At 53.8% G+C, this 15,876-nt stretch overlaps 1 protein-coding gene across 1 annotated transcript in view; it reads left to right on the top strand.

The window, feature by feature from the left end:
* Positions 1-3,995: 3,995 nt before the first annotated feature.
* stg1 (stargazin-like protein) overlaps positions 3,996-15,876 on the top strand; it is a 117,067-nt gene continuing 105,186 nt past the window's right edge. Inside the window, exons 1-3 of the mRNA XM_037218545.1 lie at positions 3,996-4,033; positions 4,761-4,816; positions 5,022-5,381. Of these exons, the coding sequence (XP_037074440.1) occupies positions 3,996-4,033; positions 4,761-4,816; positions 5,022-5,381 (454 nt within the window). The remainder of the gene's footprint in view (positions 4,034-4,760; positions 4,817-5,021; positions 5,382-15,876) is intronic.

The raw sequence follows: 15,876 nt of genomic DNA, 5'->3' as shown, positions 1-15,876 counted from the left end.
TTGATACCGGCAGGGACATCACAACCAGGAATGGGTGGAACTTCTTAAAAGGCATGGTAAACGTGGCCGGAACCTATATTTCGTAGGAAGAGAGGCTCCAGGATCACCTCCGACCCCTTTCAATGCTATGTTTTTGCTTTTAGGTTGATGCGTTATTGGGCCGCCCGCCATGAGGGCAAAACAGAACAAACAAGCATTTTTCGGCGCCCAAATTTTATGTGTTATCATGCCGACAGGAGGCTCCATTACAAGAGCGAGGCAGAAGATATTCCATTCAAATCACAATGAGATAACAATATATGACCCGAGGATAGAGCACAGAGCCCTCCGAGCGACTGGAAAGGACCCGAGACCAAAATGAAGGGGCCCCAGGTGGTCGCGAGCACCACTATAGGTTGGCACATGAGACCCCAACAGAAGTATAGAGCCCTCGGAACAAACGGGAAGAATCCGAGACCAATGTGAAAGGCGCGGGAGCGGCCGAGATTGTACGGCAGGTCAACGCATATGGCCCCTCTCAACAGCGTAGGGCCCTGGACAGCTAACGGGCTCTAAAATCTCTCCAACCAGGACCCTTCTAATCAGCCAAGAATTCGTTTTGTCGTTAGGGTGCGGAGGTCGTCCCATTTGTTCCCCTTGGATTCACTCCTGCCAAGCCTGAACACATGCTATTTCTCCATATGAGCGGAGGGACAGGTGGTCATGGCATACAAGTATGCCGTAACAGAGGGTCCCCGCTCGAGGCTGCGTTTGAGAGCATGCATTTTGCACGTAGTTGCTTTAGTGGTCAGCATGGGGACAATGGCTTGTTGTCTGTCTGTCCTATGCCTTTCATCAAGACCTCAGTAAGCCAGGCCCACGCACTAATTCCAGACGTCAGACGCCACATGACCACGACAGTAGAGTAGACCGACAACAATCGCTCTGCTCGCGAAGGAAAGCCACCCCAATAATGCATTTACAAAGGCAACAAATCCGGACACACTTGGTCGTTGAGCCGTTCCGCTCCGACCGTTCCGTTCCGACCGTTTCGGGTGCTGAGGTCGCATGAGCGACACGATTTCCCACGGCAGCCATCCGAGCGGGAGCCGAGTGTGGCGCCGGCGGAGGAGCCCATTGGCGCCCGTCATCAGCGACAGGGACCCGTTCGCCGCCAGTCTGCCGGCCAGCGATCGAGACGCATCGAGCGCCATAAAACTTCCAAACGAGCCCCATTCCAGCAGCAATGTGTGTAGCGGTCGCCAGGGGACAGCCGGGCCCTGCCGGCGTCCGCGCCTGAGCTGGGGCGACCTCCCCGGCTCGGTTTTCCGCGGGAGCTGGGGTGACCTTCCAGACTCGGTTCCCCACGGCGCCGTGTCCTCGGGGCTGTTGACCTGATCTCTGCCTGCCGACGCAGGCCAGGAACCGGAGACTCCAGTCAGGCAGACGGAAAGGCGGCGGGCCGGTCTGACTGAGTAAGGGGTCTCGGGGGATTACCCATGGGGATTACCCACGGGGGATTATCCACGTTGTGATTCTCCACGGGGGATTACTCACCCGCCCTCAGTCATGCGTCGATGCCCTGCTGGAGGAGCTACAGCCGGTCAAGTGGCCATCCGACTCCGCTCGCAAGGCCGGACGGTTTATTTGATAGGAGCGTGACGGTCTCGTCTTCCAGGCCGAGCAGTGCAGCAAGCAGCCAAACCCCCAATATATATATATATATATATATATATATATATATATATATATATATGTATATATATATATATATATATATATATATATATATATATATATATATATATATATATATCACATTTCTACGCTTTATAAATGAAATGTAGGCCAGACGCTAACGTGATATCAATTCTGTATTGAGTTTATAATAAATGAAGTGACAAAAACACGTGTTAAATGACTGCATGAAGTAAATGTGGAGCTTTTTTAATCCGATAGAACTCAGGAAACTTTGTCGGAATTTTCTGGGCTCTACAGAAATGGCAAGGATTCCGCGAATGTAGATTGAATATCAAAATGGGCCACCAATTTGTAGTAATATGGCCAGACCGTGTGTGTCTGAAGATGTTCAGCATTCAGCCAGAATTGATTAGTGGTGCAAATTATGTAAAGTAGTTTTGAGCATGCGCGCTCGCATATCTTAGAAGCAAAAGACTCGATGTCAGGTGTTGCAGTCTCCTTAGGCCACGCAGCGTCGACTTCCCAGACGATAGAAACAGAAAAAGGTTGGAGGGCCCATCGTTCAGGAGTGAGGTCCCTCCCTGGAATAGGACTCTTCTATTACCTCAGTGTGAACACTCATCACAAGTCCTTGTTTCCTTCAATCATCAGAGGACCGCGCCCAACGCAAGAGACCCTCTGCCATTCGGGCTCCCGTCCCCATCCCTGTTGAACACATCTTCTCCTGACCGGTTCGAGGCCCCATGTCGACATGGCATGTCCTGTTAGGCACTGTGGTCCCTGAGCGATACAGCAGCCCCGACCAGCGTAAATCACAGGCCTGGACTTGCCCCTGCTTGGGAAATGGGCCCCAGAGCTCAGAATAGCACGGAGCTGACTCTTCGTTGCTCATGATTTCTGGCCGAAATAGAGGAACGCTCTGTCTCAGAAATACCTCTCCGTGCAAGAGATCATCTTATCGACAGTTGAGATCACGGCCCAAGGAGCGGGTTTTTAAGTGACTGCCAGCCAGCCCTTCGGACCCTTCAGCCATTTCATCGGGCCCTTGAACTTTGGTCTCGAGAGACCCTTCGATCCCTCTTCGGGGCCCCTCAAACACCGCTCCGACTCGGGACCACTTGCTGCCACAGGAACCCTGTTTGGCACTTTGACTCCTAACCCACACAGGAGCTCCTCATTCTGTCAGAGACCCCGAACATTGCAAATCTCGGACCCCGGTCTTATTCCTGCTTGATAAATGAGTCTCAAGGGCTTAGATGGATATGGAGCCGACTGTTCGATGTTCGTGGTCTCTGACCGACTTAGATACCCGTACTGTCTCAGGTGTTCCTAAAACGGTGCAAGAGAACCTCTGACCGATATTTTAGGTCACGACCCTACGTGCAGCGATTCTTTATGTGACCTACAGCCAGCCCTTCGGGCTCTTATGCCATCCAACTGAGCCTTTGATAGTCGGCTCCGGTGGGCCGCCCGGGCCCCTCTTTGGGCCTCATCTAACACTTCCCTTAGTCGGCTCGGGGCAGTTGCGAGCACAGGGCCTTCTGTTAAGTGCTATGGGTCCCTGACAGGTACAAGCTTCTCGACCAGTGTGAATCACTGGCCCCGGCTTTATAGTTGATTGAGAAGTGGGTCCCCAGACACATCCACATCAGTTCAGGGAGGCCCCGATCGGCGCAAAGAGACATCTGACCGTTATTTGAGGGTCCTTCTTCACATGTCTGGGCCCCTGAATAAATCCTCCAACCGGGGTCTTGATCGTCGGCCCGAGTGGGCCCTCTAGGCTCTTCGGGCCTCCTCAAACACTGCCTCTGGGCGACTCGGGGCCCCTTGATATCGCAGGGCCTCTCTTAGGTGCTGTGGGCCCGGAGGAATGTAAATCACTGGCTTCGGCTCTGCCACTGCTTGGGAAACGAGCCATTAAGCCCAAGCCGCCTCGAAGCCGACCGTGCGCTATTGGTGGCGCCTGACCGAACTATAGGCCCTGATGGACTTGATGGGCCGCTGATCAGCGCGCAGGGCCCTCTGGCTGATATTTGAGTGCCCAGCCCTGCGGACCGCGGCCCCTGAATACGATCCTTGGTTGGCTTTTCGGGCCCTTCGGCTCTCAAATAGGGCCCTCAAATCGGACCCTTAATCGTAGGTTCAGAGGGGCCCGAAGGTCCCCTCGGAATCTAAGGGCAGAGGGCACGTGCCCTCTGTGCCCCCTGCCTGCGCTACTGCTTCCAAGTGTACGACCATGCTGTGGGCGTCTGTAGCGGCGCAGCTAAGCGGGAGGGAGTGCCCCGCTTTTGGTCCCAGATTGTTTTCCCCCATAGATGGCTGACAACACGAAATTGAAAATCGGCGTGACTGCGTGCGCACCGAGCTCCGTCCCCTTTCCCTTTAGAAAATCCTGGCCGCTTCCCTGGCGCTCTGTCAAATATATTTTGCTCCTCCGGCCGTTCGAAGACTTATATCTACACAACAATGCGCAATGCTGTATGATATCATATGTGAACATCCAGACATCTTACAGGCCCTGTGCCCGCATGTAAAATGCTCACTGCTAAGACGTCGCACCGTTTCTCCTCGCTTGTTTCCACTGGGGACCTGTCACCTCTCTTCAAATCCTCGCCTGGGTGCGTCCCTGTCTCAGCAGTCCTGCAATGGCGAATACTAACCCAGCTGTGGGGCAAGCGTGTGACCTCCCCGTAAATCCGTGTTGGGTATGTGGCTGCCGAATCCTCCTCGGTCCTCCCGAGCTGTGTGTCGAGTGACGGGTGCCCGAGTCCTCCTCGATCCTCCCGAGCTGTGTGTCGAGTGACGGGCGCCCGAGTCCTCCTCGGTCCTCCCGAGCTGTGTGTCGGGTGACGGGCGCCCAAGTCCTCATGCCGCACCTGTGCCCTGGACCTGGGCCTTTCAAGTCCTCCTCGCCTGACTGTTCGAGAAGCCTGCGACTGCCGCCTTCCTCCGCGACTGTGCGTCGACTTCGCCGGCTGAGCCTGCGACTGCCGCCTTCCTCCGCGACTGTGCGCCGACTTCGCCGGCCGACCCTGCGACTGCCGCCTTCCCCCGCGACTGCGCGCCGACTTCGCCGGCAGCGCCTACGACTGCCGCCTTCCTCCGCGACTGTGCGCCGGCTTCGCCTGCCGCGCCTGTCACTCGCGAGCGCTGCCGCAGCTGTGAGCCGGGCCCGCCCGCCGCCGGCCGCACTCCCGACAGAATCCCGGGGGCCCGGCTCGCGGTCCGGCCCGTCATCCATCCGACCAGCCGCAGGGCAGCGGCATCGGGCATCACTGCCAGCCGCGCGCCGGCCGGCGTGTCCCGCCTGCCCGCTGGCGGTTCCCGTCTGCTGGGGCCAGGCTGCTCGCCGGCCGGCGCGTCTCGCCTGCCCGCTGGCGGCTCCTGCCTGCTGGGGTCAGGCTGCTCGCCGGCCGGCGTGTCCCGCCTGCTCACTGGCGGCTCCCGCCTGCTGGGACCAGGCTGCTCGCCGGCCGGCGTGTCCCGCCTGCTCACTGGCGGCTCCCGCCTGCTGGGACCAGGCTGCTCGCCGGCCGGCGTGTCCCGCCTGCCCGCTGGCGGCCCCTGCCTGCTGGGGCCAGGCTGCTCGCCGGCCGGCGTGTCCCGCCTGCCCGCTGGCGGCTCCTGCCTGCTGGGACCAGGCTGCTCGCCGGCCGGCGTGTCCCACCTGCCCGCTGGCGGCTCCCGCCTGCTGGGGCCAGGCTGCGCCACACACGGACGCGGCGCTCGGCAACCGGGCTCCAAATTGAAAACGTCGTTAGCGGGCGGGCCGCAAGCCGCGCGCCGACCAATTCCCGGCACAAAAGAGCCCATGGGCCTGGGAAGTGTATAGCGTGCGCGGCCAGAATGCCCACCAGCTAACGATGAATTTAGCGCGAGGATCAGTCGGGAAATTGGTGCTCGGGGATTCAGCTGGCATGGTTGGTGCGATTTAAGGTGACGGCTTTCCGTCCAAATGGAGGACGGTCTTGTGAAATACGTTAAACATTTGGGAATGCGAGTTTATATATACACACACTCTCTCCTCTCTCTCTCTCTCTCTCTCTCTCTCTCTCTCTCTCTCTCTCTCTCTCTCTCTCTCTCTCTCTCTCTCTCTCTTCTTTCTCTCTCCGCTTCATCTTGTCTCTTCACTCACCTTACACTCGCTCCCACGCTTCCGGGCCACACCACTGCTCAATATTCTCGAGTAATCTCGCGTACTTTTCCGCCGGCACACTTCTCAGAAAGCGGCCGGAAACACAGACACTCCTAAAACACAACGTGTGGGACAGGCGCACGGCTGGACCGCGTGCCAACAGTCCGAGACTGGGCCGCATTCCATCCCGCGTCGGAAGCGTGGGGTGAGGCTTCGAGGCTTACCTCCGGAAATGTACGGCTTTCCCTTCAGCTTTCAGCAGCGCACGCTCTGTTCCGCTCGCCGAACAGCTATGCCTGTAAATCGAATTGGCAGGCCCGTCGAGGCCGGAGTCCGCCTTTTTCAGCTGATGCCGGCGCTCAGAACGCTTCACCCCAGCTGGGGCCGACCAGCCCCATGCCGAAGCGCGAGGCTGGAGCATCTGACAGATCAGGCTCGCCCCACATCCCGTGCTCTGGGATTGCGATCGGCTGACGGAGGCCGTTTGAGCAGCAGTGACGCCGGTGTCGGTCGGGTGTTAGGCCTCGTTTGGTTAGGCCGGCACGGTTCGCCTATGGTACCGAAGCAGAGCCTCTGGTCACCCAATACGGACTGAGCCCTTCTGCATAAACTGCCAGATATTCGAGCGGAGCCACAGCGCGGAGATGCTAAGATCCTGTGCTTCACGGAGACAGGCCTGGGGCTGGCACTCGGACCGTCTCTTCACCCTACCAGGGCACAACAGGTTCCTGGGAGAGATCCTGTGCTTCACGGAGACAAGCCTGAGGGCTGGCACTCGGACCGTCTCGTCACCCCACCAGGGCACAACATGTTCCTGTCAGACAGGCTCAGCGGCCGCCAGAGACCCGGCGGGGTGTGGCCGTCTTCACGAGACAGTCTCTGCAGGTCGCCAGGGGTAATGCAGCCCTCCCCGACAACTCGGCGTCACGCGCAGAGGCCCTATGGCTGAGCATCAAGCTGAACACTCAGCGATCTACTATCATCGGAGCTGCACGCCGCCCGCCGTCTACCTCAGCACCGCAGACCAACAGCGGCTTCGACCACGTCAAGAAGCAACTGCAGTCAATCATCCAGCAACTGCGACTATCTACTCAGCAGACGTGCGTTGTGTGTAGTGTGTGTGTGGAATTGGTGCGAGGGTGACACAATGTTTTATTGACATACAACCTGTACTGCGACCATGTAAGTTGACGACGGTCTGAAAATACCCAGACTACTGTGGATTGACCCGATCATGTGGAATGAATAAATAAATCGCCATGCCACCGCAGGGAATGAAATGCGTAACCATGCGTATCACACCAGTCGTCCGTCTTATCCTGCTGATGTATGCTACCACCTTGTACCTCTCGACAACGTCCGTAGTGGCAGCTTTGCTATTTGATGGAGGGTGGGTGGCTCGGGATGGTGGACCGATAAATGTGTGCCACGGCACTGAATTCACGATCAATGCTGGTGAGAAGCGATCACCTCGAAGAGCCGGCAGCAAATCCCGTAGTATCGATTCGCACATGGTGGCATTAAAGTTGATCTCTTGGAGCCGGCAGGAGCGGCTGATGTCGATTTGCGGAAGCGTTATTACATCGTGGGGAACGCGGTGAGGGCGCTCCGCTGCACAGCGCCGCCGCAATAAATTCGCAGTCGCCCGTGTCCCAGATCATGGTTGAATGCACACAAATCTGGCTTAAACCCTTTGACAAATCATTCGACAAGCAACGGATGAAAGGATGAGTGTCTTGCCAGACCGGTGCGGTGCGTTTCAGGGGAGGGGTAATCCTTCATTATTTGGGGTGTACCCGCAGCGCACTAGGAATGTTCTATTCTACGTGACGTCACGCAGAATCTTTGCTGGTCGTGCTCGCAGAGCGGCACGTTTCCTGTTTCTGTTACACCTTCCTAATTGTATTCACAATAATTGCACATGCAACGAAATGATATTTCCGTTGGCAGGTACTATGAGTGCTCTTAACAATGAAAACTATTAAATCATGTTGTTTGTAACGCATAACACACCTCACTATCACTCGGGATAGGTCGTGGCATGCGTTATGTTTCAGGCTGTTGTGCCATTTCTGTCTCACTCCGATCGAGTTGCGGGGAAATATTCTGCGCGTCCAGCAAAGATTCCACGGGACGTCACGCAAAATCTTTGTCGTCCACGTCGCTGCGACTGCAGTCATTATGAGCAGTTGCAAACTTAGAACTTTCTTCGAGGAAGGGAGGGGGCAAGGGACAGTTTTTTTCCAAAGTCCTGCGAATTTGGAGCTCGTGCGAATTTAACACTTTTAACTTCAGAACTTCCTGCGAATTTCTACCAACTCCCTTGACGAAGCATCAGACGAGCGGCGGGGAAAGGGGAATGTGTCCTGACGAACCCCTACGGTGGGCTTCAGGACGGGGGATAACTCCCCACTATTTGCTCATCCTGCACAGGTACGTAGTCAGAACTTTCCCCGAGGCTGGAATGGAGGCAAAGAGGGGAAAAATTTGGTAGTTTTTTTTCCGAACTCCCGCGATGCGAATCTCTGCGAAATCACTCAGTATCTAGTGCAAATTCCTAACTCGGAAGCAGCGGGTGTTGCGCCATGTGCCCCTTTGACTACGTCCCTGTTTGAGCGTCATATCATGCTTCACCATTCTGTTCCCACTGTTTCCAAGCTTCATGTTCACAGCAAAATATTGGGGAATATTTAGTATGAAGCAACATATTCCATTCTGCGGAGGCCTTTTTACAAAGGTCACCTTGCCTCGCCCAAGAGATTTCTTTGCACATACCGAGGAGATCTGGGTCTGAGCTTCGGAAGAGACCGGTGAGAGTCGTGTCAATTTTATGTGCGAAGAAGATGTCTGAATTAAACATCTCGGCCTGTGCCCTTTTCGCGAATATCAGTCACGGGTATATTCAGACTGAAACTTGCAATAAATGTCACATCAAATTATAGCTGAGAGATTAAAGTCCCAACTTCGGACCGATTGAACCGTTCCAGTTTCATTTTCCTGAGACCGAGGGCGAGGTTTTATTTCCCAAAATGGTCGGGTGACCGAAGCGGTAGTTTGCACGTCTGAGGGCGATTCTACTGCTGCATTGCGAAAAACTCAATCTGAACATCTGCAACTGTTGCCCCACCCCCAAACCTGCAAATCTGTACCACTGGCGAACGGAACAATATATATATATATATATATATATATATATATATATATATATTATATATAATGGAATGGGCAGGCATGCCAGTCAGCTGACTGTAGCCAGACATGCGAATCTAGTACGGCGCGGCCCTACATATACAGTATGGCACAGCATGCATTCAGGTAACTCTGACTTGCGCCTAAAAGTAGACAGAAAGGCAGGGCTCCAAGTCAATCTCCATGCGTCCAAATGTAGAGATCCCAACACATTCTTAATACACATCACTGACGTACACATTATCATGTGAGGGCGGAAGATCATCAAAAGGGGACTTGCCGCGCCCGCGATCTCTTCCCAGAACTGCACTCGTCTATCGGCTATTGTAATCTCATTTGGAGAGACGAGTTTGAGTCGGTCCGTGACACGTCAACTTTGCCCGAAATTATTCAGTTGGGGGCTGGGCTTCGAAGTTATAACGGGCACTCGTCTAATTAACACCCAGATAGATGAGCGGGGTAACGAGCGCATTAGCCACACGCCAAAGGCTCTTTCGTTTCCGTTCGCAGAACAAGCCGCGTTTATCACCGTGCTTCATTCAGCTGGTTTTCGCGCTCATGCAACTGTGCAGTTTTCTAAATGGAGGGAGATTAGGTGAGAAGGGCATGCAACGGATAACATATTTGCCTTCGGCATTGGCTGTGATTTCACTTGTTTCGCCATCTCCACAACTTCCGGAAATTTAAACGCATGCCTGTCAACATTCAGTTTGACAGCCAAGGATATACTTTAAAAAAACCTGTGAATTTACACTCCATGTCTAGGAATCGCATGCAGGTTGCAATAACTACATTGAACACCAGAAGTCTGTTTTAAAGACAGGTCGTACATCCTGCACCCATGTTATCCATCGCGTATCCATTGTGCGTCCTCAATTTATCCTTCCCCTTACATCCTCCATGTAACTTTGCGCATTTTTGGGGGCCACCTGGTCCCCGGCCCACATAGTTGGGGGTCTAGCACTGAAACAACAGCAGCACAGGGCTCGTCCCACCGCCCCCCCCCCCCCCCCAGTCGGCAACACCCAAGCATTGAGTGTCACCTGGGGCACTGCGTGTGAAGTGACGAATGACCAGCTGTTTTGGGAGCGCAGTACGTTCACCGCATGCCAATCGCCGCGAGACGAAATGCCACATGCAAAAATACACGGCGTACACATGTATGTTGCAATGGCGTACGCAGGAACCAGGAATGGGAGGGCGCAACTCAAAATATTTCATAGAATAGTCAGGTTAGCCTCACCACAGACGCGCAAAACTCTGCGTATGGCGTGGACCAGCTGTGCAGGATTAATTCAACTTGACCTGTCTACCTCGAATATGTCATTGCCAACATCCATTCGCGCGCATATGAACAATGCACGTGATAACTTTGATGTTTGTGTGCGTATGGGGGAATAGGTACCCCGGAAAGCTCTTACATGCATACGCCTGTAATAATGTTGGTTTAAAGTTGCATTTGTCGCGAAACGTACCGTTTCTTGTTAACTCCTTCCGCGTCGCTTCTTGTTGGCGCATGGTGGTTTATCAAATACTGTCATAATAACCCAAGCTCAACGCATCGACCCCCCCCCCCCCCCCTATGGCCTCGGTCCGCGCCACTCCTGTTCTCTGCCTGCTTCGTGCGCCTCTGCGCAGTCCCCGAGCCCGGCGAGCCGTCTGCGCGCGGCGACCAACGGCGCCCCGGGGCATTCGACCAGACGGCCGGGTGCGCTGGCCGCCGACGGCCGGGTCGGCGCCGCGGGGCGTCACGTGACCGGAGCGCGGCGCCGGAGCTGGGCGCCTGAGGCCACGCCGGGAGGTCAGTCCTGTCGGCCTGGGCGTTCTGCAGGCGTCTTTTCCCGGGGCGGAGGGGGGGGGGGGGGGGGAGTATCGGGGTGCGGCGAGGGAAGTACTTGTGGCAGAGAGTGCCACTGCGCCAGGTCCGTTCGAGTCGTGTTTCGTGAGGGGGGAGGGGGGGAGGGTGAGTATCGGGATGCGGTGCGGGAAGTACCTGTGGCAGAGAGTGCCATGCGTCAGGTCCGTTCGAGTCGTGTTTCGTGAGGGGGGAGGGGGGAGGGGGAGTATCGGGGTGCGGTGCGGGAAGTACCTGTGGCAGAGAGTGCCGTGCGTCAGGTCCGTTCGAGTCGTGTTTCGTGAGGGGGTAGACATTTGGTCGCGACACAGCCCATTTCGAAAGGTTTCGCGTCCGAACTGTGACCGGGTTAATCGGATCTCGCGAAAACACGGAGGGTTGAAGGCCTGTCAGAGGTCCACGGGACGGTCGCGTTATGGAGGCAATGCCAGCCTCATGCGTGGCTGGCGCAGCGCAGGGAAGGCGCCCTGAAATCCTAATGCATTGCTATTTGATCTGCTCGTTGAAGCGAGCCACGAACAGCCAATTTCCTCGCAGCGAGATCTGTAGTAACTTGTCAAGGTGTGTTCTAAAACGTCCGTGATGTAACACACATATCAGCATTGGCTGGCCATACGCGTCATAAAACGCCAGCGATGCGACATCTCAAGTGAAGACACAGACGGCACCAAACGGTACCAGATTTCTTCTCGAACTGCCGTACGATATTTTCTGGACGCCACATTTTTCCGCGACGGCAGCGCCAATATGCCACGTGAATGTAGCTTTACTGGACCTGAGCTAAATTAGACCAAGCTTGACCCATTCAGCGGAATATACTCCTACTGCCACGGTCGGTGTCATGGCAAAACCCTTGGGTAACCAAATAACCTGGGTTTGGTTGTGTCGCGTCGTCATGTAACTCAGAATCTAGATATTTTAGGTCTTCAGAAGGACAGGGCTGTGAACCATGCCGAATGATCTTCAACATGGTTATTTCAATTCAAAACCCCATACAGGTGTGGAACATTCTTTTAATGAGAGTTCGCGGGGATATCCGCCAAGAATACGGACACTTATATGGATGTATATTGACCAGCAACTTCCTCTTAGGAAGGGGGGGGGGGGTCGAGGCGTAAACATCAAAGCCTCCGATCCCCTGCAAATTTGGGACGGGTTTCGGCGAATTCGCCCAATATCTAAAGTGAACGCCTTAGCTCAAGTCTAGCCGTAAGATACTCCGAACTACCACAGGCTGTGTCAGAGAGTGGTCGCTATTACCTCTTTAAATACATTCGTCACTATTTTATATATATATATATATATATATATATATATATTTACATACATATCCGTATATATACATACATACATACATGCATTTATATGCATTTATACATGTATATATATATATATATATATATATATACACATTACACACACACACACACACCACACACACACACACACACACACACACACACACACACACACACACACACACACACACACATGCACACACACACACACATGCGCACACACACCCACACCCACACCCACCCACACACACACATACATATATACATATGTGTGTGTGTGGTGTGGGTGTGGGTGTGGGTGTGGGTGTGTGGGTGGGTGTATGTGTGTGCGTGTGTGTGTGTGCGTGTATATTCATCACATGTATGAACTCATTCATGTTTGCAAAGAATGGAGGCCATTAGCAGATGTTTTACCAGGTACCCTACATATTTCGATGTGACTGCTTAGCGCTGACATAACTGCGACTGAAGAGCAGGCGCTACTTACGCCAGAATCTGAGCCACCAAAGGCTCCGTGAAAGATTAGCTGTAAGCACCTATCCGGATCCCACATTTGGATGGCTTTGATTGCATGTTTGAACACCGGGCTCAGCATTCTGCACAAAGATACATTGCTTACTAACCCAGTTGGTGGGACGCATTTTTCAACGCCACCTGGCGTCCAGCTCCTCGATTTTCTATTGTCGGCATTGTTCGTTGCGAACCATTTCAACAACGCGGTGGGGCCTGAGAAATAAATGGGGCCAATCCATTTTGCCCCGGCGTGGCTCTTGCCACTTTGGCCGGCATGATGGGAGAGGCATTGGGGCTCCCAACAGGGACCTGTTGAACCAACCGCAATGCCTCTTGGAGAAGGCATTGCGGGCTTAAGGTGTTGGTAAATGCAGACCTATTTTTGCACCGTGCGGATGCGGTGCAATGGTGGATGCGGTCGGTTCTGCGTTAATCGGACAGAGCTTTTCAATATCTCTTAGCCGGCAGCCTGTCTGGGCGGCTTGCAGCCAATGTAAGAACCAAACGGAGTCCACAAAGTAGACCGTTATCATGGCATCGCAAAGTCTAAGTCCAATGCAATGTTTAATGTTGGATGGAATGTTTAACGGTTAATAGAATGTTGAATGCGGAATGGAATGTCTCATGTTTAATATAATGTTTTGTGCCCCAGCGCTGAGTCGCGGACGCGGTGGGCGATGTTTTTTTCGACTGTCTCTGGTGTCTGTCTTCAGAGCGACCCGTCTCTCGCGTCAGCCAGGTGGCTGTTTCTGGCCACTGTCTCCAAAGCGACCCGTCTCTTGCGTCAGCCAGGTGGCTGTTTCTAGTCACTGTCTCCAGAGCGACCCGTCTCTCGCGTCAGCCAGGTGGCTGTTTCTGGTGACTGTCTCCAGAGCGACCCGTCTCTCGCGTCAGCCAGGTGGCTGTTTCTTACCACTGTCTCCAGAGCGACCCGTCTCTCGCGTCAGCCAGGTGGCTGTTTCTAGTCACTGTCTCCAGAGCGACCCGTCTCTCGCGTCAGCCTGGTGGCTGAATGCGAGGCCAACCGGGTGAAAGCCAACCTACGGCACGGTGGCAAACCTCGGACCTGATCGTGGCGCTCTCGTCACGGAGGCGATCACACGCGCGATCGGAATATTCGACGCGCCTACATGCATCCAGTGATTTAAAATTTGGCGCGTTAGCACAGTGTTCTGACGTCAGTTTTGCTTTAGGATGGGAATGGCGGTGCTTTCGAACGAGTGGACACCGGAGGTAGTACTCTAACACATGGTGGCAATTGAGGCCATAGCGCTACGGCGGGATGTCATGTACACAATATTAGCAAAAGGACAGTATTTACGTTGTTTTGGTCTGCTGGAACTAACACTGGACTGAACATGTTCGACGTGATGTCTCAAGAATGACCGGAATAGGGGGTTCTGTAAATTTGTTGCTTCTACATCGTACCTATCTACTTGCCAAACATCCTGAAGGCTTTCTTTTTGCTCTATTATCAGTGCATGACATTTTCTAGGCAGGTTATTGCATTGCGTAGGATTGCATTCATTCCTGGAAGGAACCGTCCACGTACAGATCTCCTTCCCCAGATACGCAGGAGATGTCTCCTGGATCTCCTTCAGTGTCCCTCGGGCGTCGAGACGCGTCCGACCCTCTGGACCATTCGACGCCAGCAGAATAGCTGGGCACCGGACGCTACTCGTTTAGCGTACGGTGTTAAACGTATTTGCGCTCCCGAGCCGAGCCAAGGGAATAACGACAAGCTCGCTGCACCGCCAGCGGCGCTTTGGGTCACCCACAGCTCGGGGAAATGCCTCGGGAACGGTACGGAGAGGCACGTAAGGGAGTTTTCCACATTTGTGCGAGGTTTTGAAATGATATCGCCTTCTTGAAGATCATTCGGTGCAGTTCGCATCCCCGCCCTTCTGAAGACCTTCACCCTTCTAGATTTTGAGGTACACGACCACGAAGATGCGTAGACTTTTCGGGGAGACTGTTTCAAGGGCACCCAGGTATCCATGACGCCATAATAACGCCATTCAATTCCTACCATCCCATTGGTCATGCAGCGATCAAGGCCAAGTAGAATATAGTTGTCAAGTCGTTAATATTTGGCAGTCGTGGGAGAGATTTTCCATACACAACGGCCGGCAATTACTGGCTCGTAATCAGTTTTGTGCAAGGTACGATGGCGTAATTAACATGCCTGCTGTGGAGCATGCGTACTAAACAGAGAAATTAGGTTGTCTAGAGCAGGCTTTTATACTCAAAAGCACGCCGATAGGTATAAGTGAGGTTATATACATATATAGTGAGGATCATGTCTGGAGCTTGCTTCAGTATCTTGAAATGTGGAAAATCCCCTTTCAGTAATTCGATTACAAGTCTTATTTCCGTGACAACCAGCAGTTATGTATAGGGCCCAAAGATATCGAGTGCTTCAGTGCGTTCTGTACCGAGAGTACCCAGTCAGGTTCACATGTGAGGCCGGAGCCCCACATGTAGGCATATGTCAGCAATAGCGTACATAGGCTTTCGGCCGAGTGGGAAGAATCTGCAAAGGGCTCCTGACCAACAAGAGAGCCCCGGTATGCCAGCAGATCGGGCCCGACGAAAGCGTGGGGCCCTCCGAGCAAATGCGAATAGATCAATGGCAACGTGGAAGGCCCCTTAGCGATTGGATTGACCCTACAAGTGGACATATAAGGCCCCCGGCAACAGAGCGCGGCCTCGGAGGGCTCCAAGCGGAGCGGCATGGCCCAGCGGCCCCCTCCTGGACCCGCCACTGTCAACACAGCTGTAACGTATCTGGATCCGCCACTGTCAACGCAGCTGTAACGTATAGGACTATAACGTATAGGACGATAGGACACGCGGGGGGAGACGACGCAATGGCTAATAAGGTGGTCTAAAATGGGACACGTGGTTTGCGTGTACCTACGTTTGCAAGCCTTGACATAAGGTATTACTATATTACCAAGACAACACTCCTTATGCTAATTGCAATAAGATTGAAAGCTAGCGTGTCTCCTTATAGCCGAGTTGGCTCAGCGCCAAATGACCCGGGGCATGACTCGTGTCATGTAATTACTTAATCAGGCAGATGAGTACCCGAGGAAAGGACCTACATCCAAGACGAGGTCGTTGGTCTGATAACAGGAATTATTGTTGCATGTCCGAGGTCATTCTCAAGGACAGAGCGAGGAGAGAGAGAGAGAGAGAGAGAG

The sequence above is a fragment of the Pollicipes pollicipes genome, unplaced genomic scaffold, assembly GCF_011947565.3.
Source record: "Pollicipes pollicipes isolate AB1234 unplaced genomic scaffold, Ppol_2.1 Scaffold_4219;HRSCAF=4965_pilon_pilon_pilon, whole genome shotgun sequence".
NCBI classification, from domain to species: Eukaryota; Metazoa; Arthropoda; class Thecostraca; order Pollicipedomorpha; family Pollicipedidae; genus Pollicipes; species Pollicipes pollicipes.
Note: the sequence above shows the minus strand (reverse complement) of the source record. Positions and strands in the feature narration are given on the sequence as shown.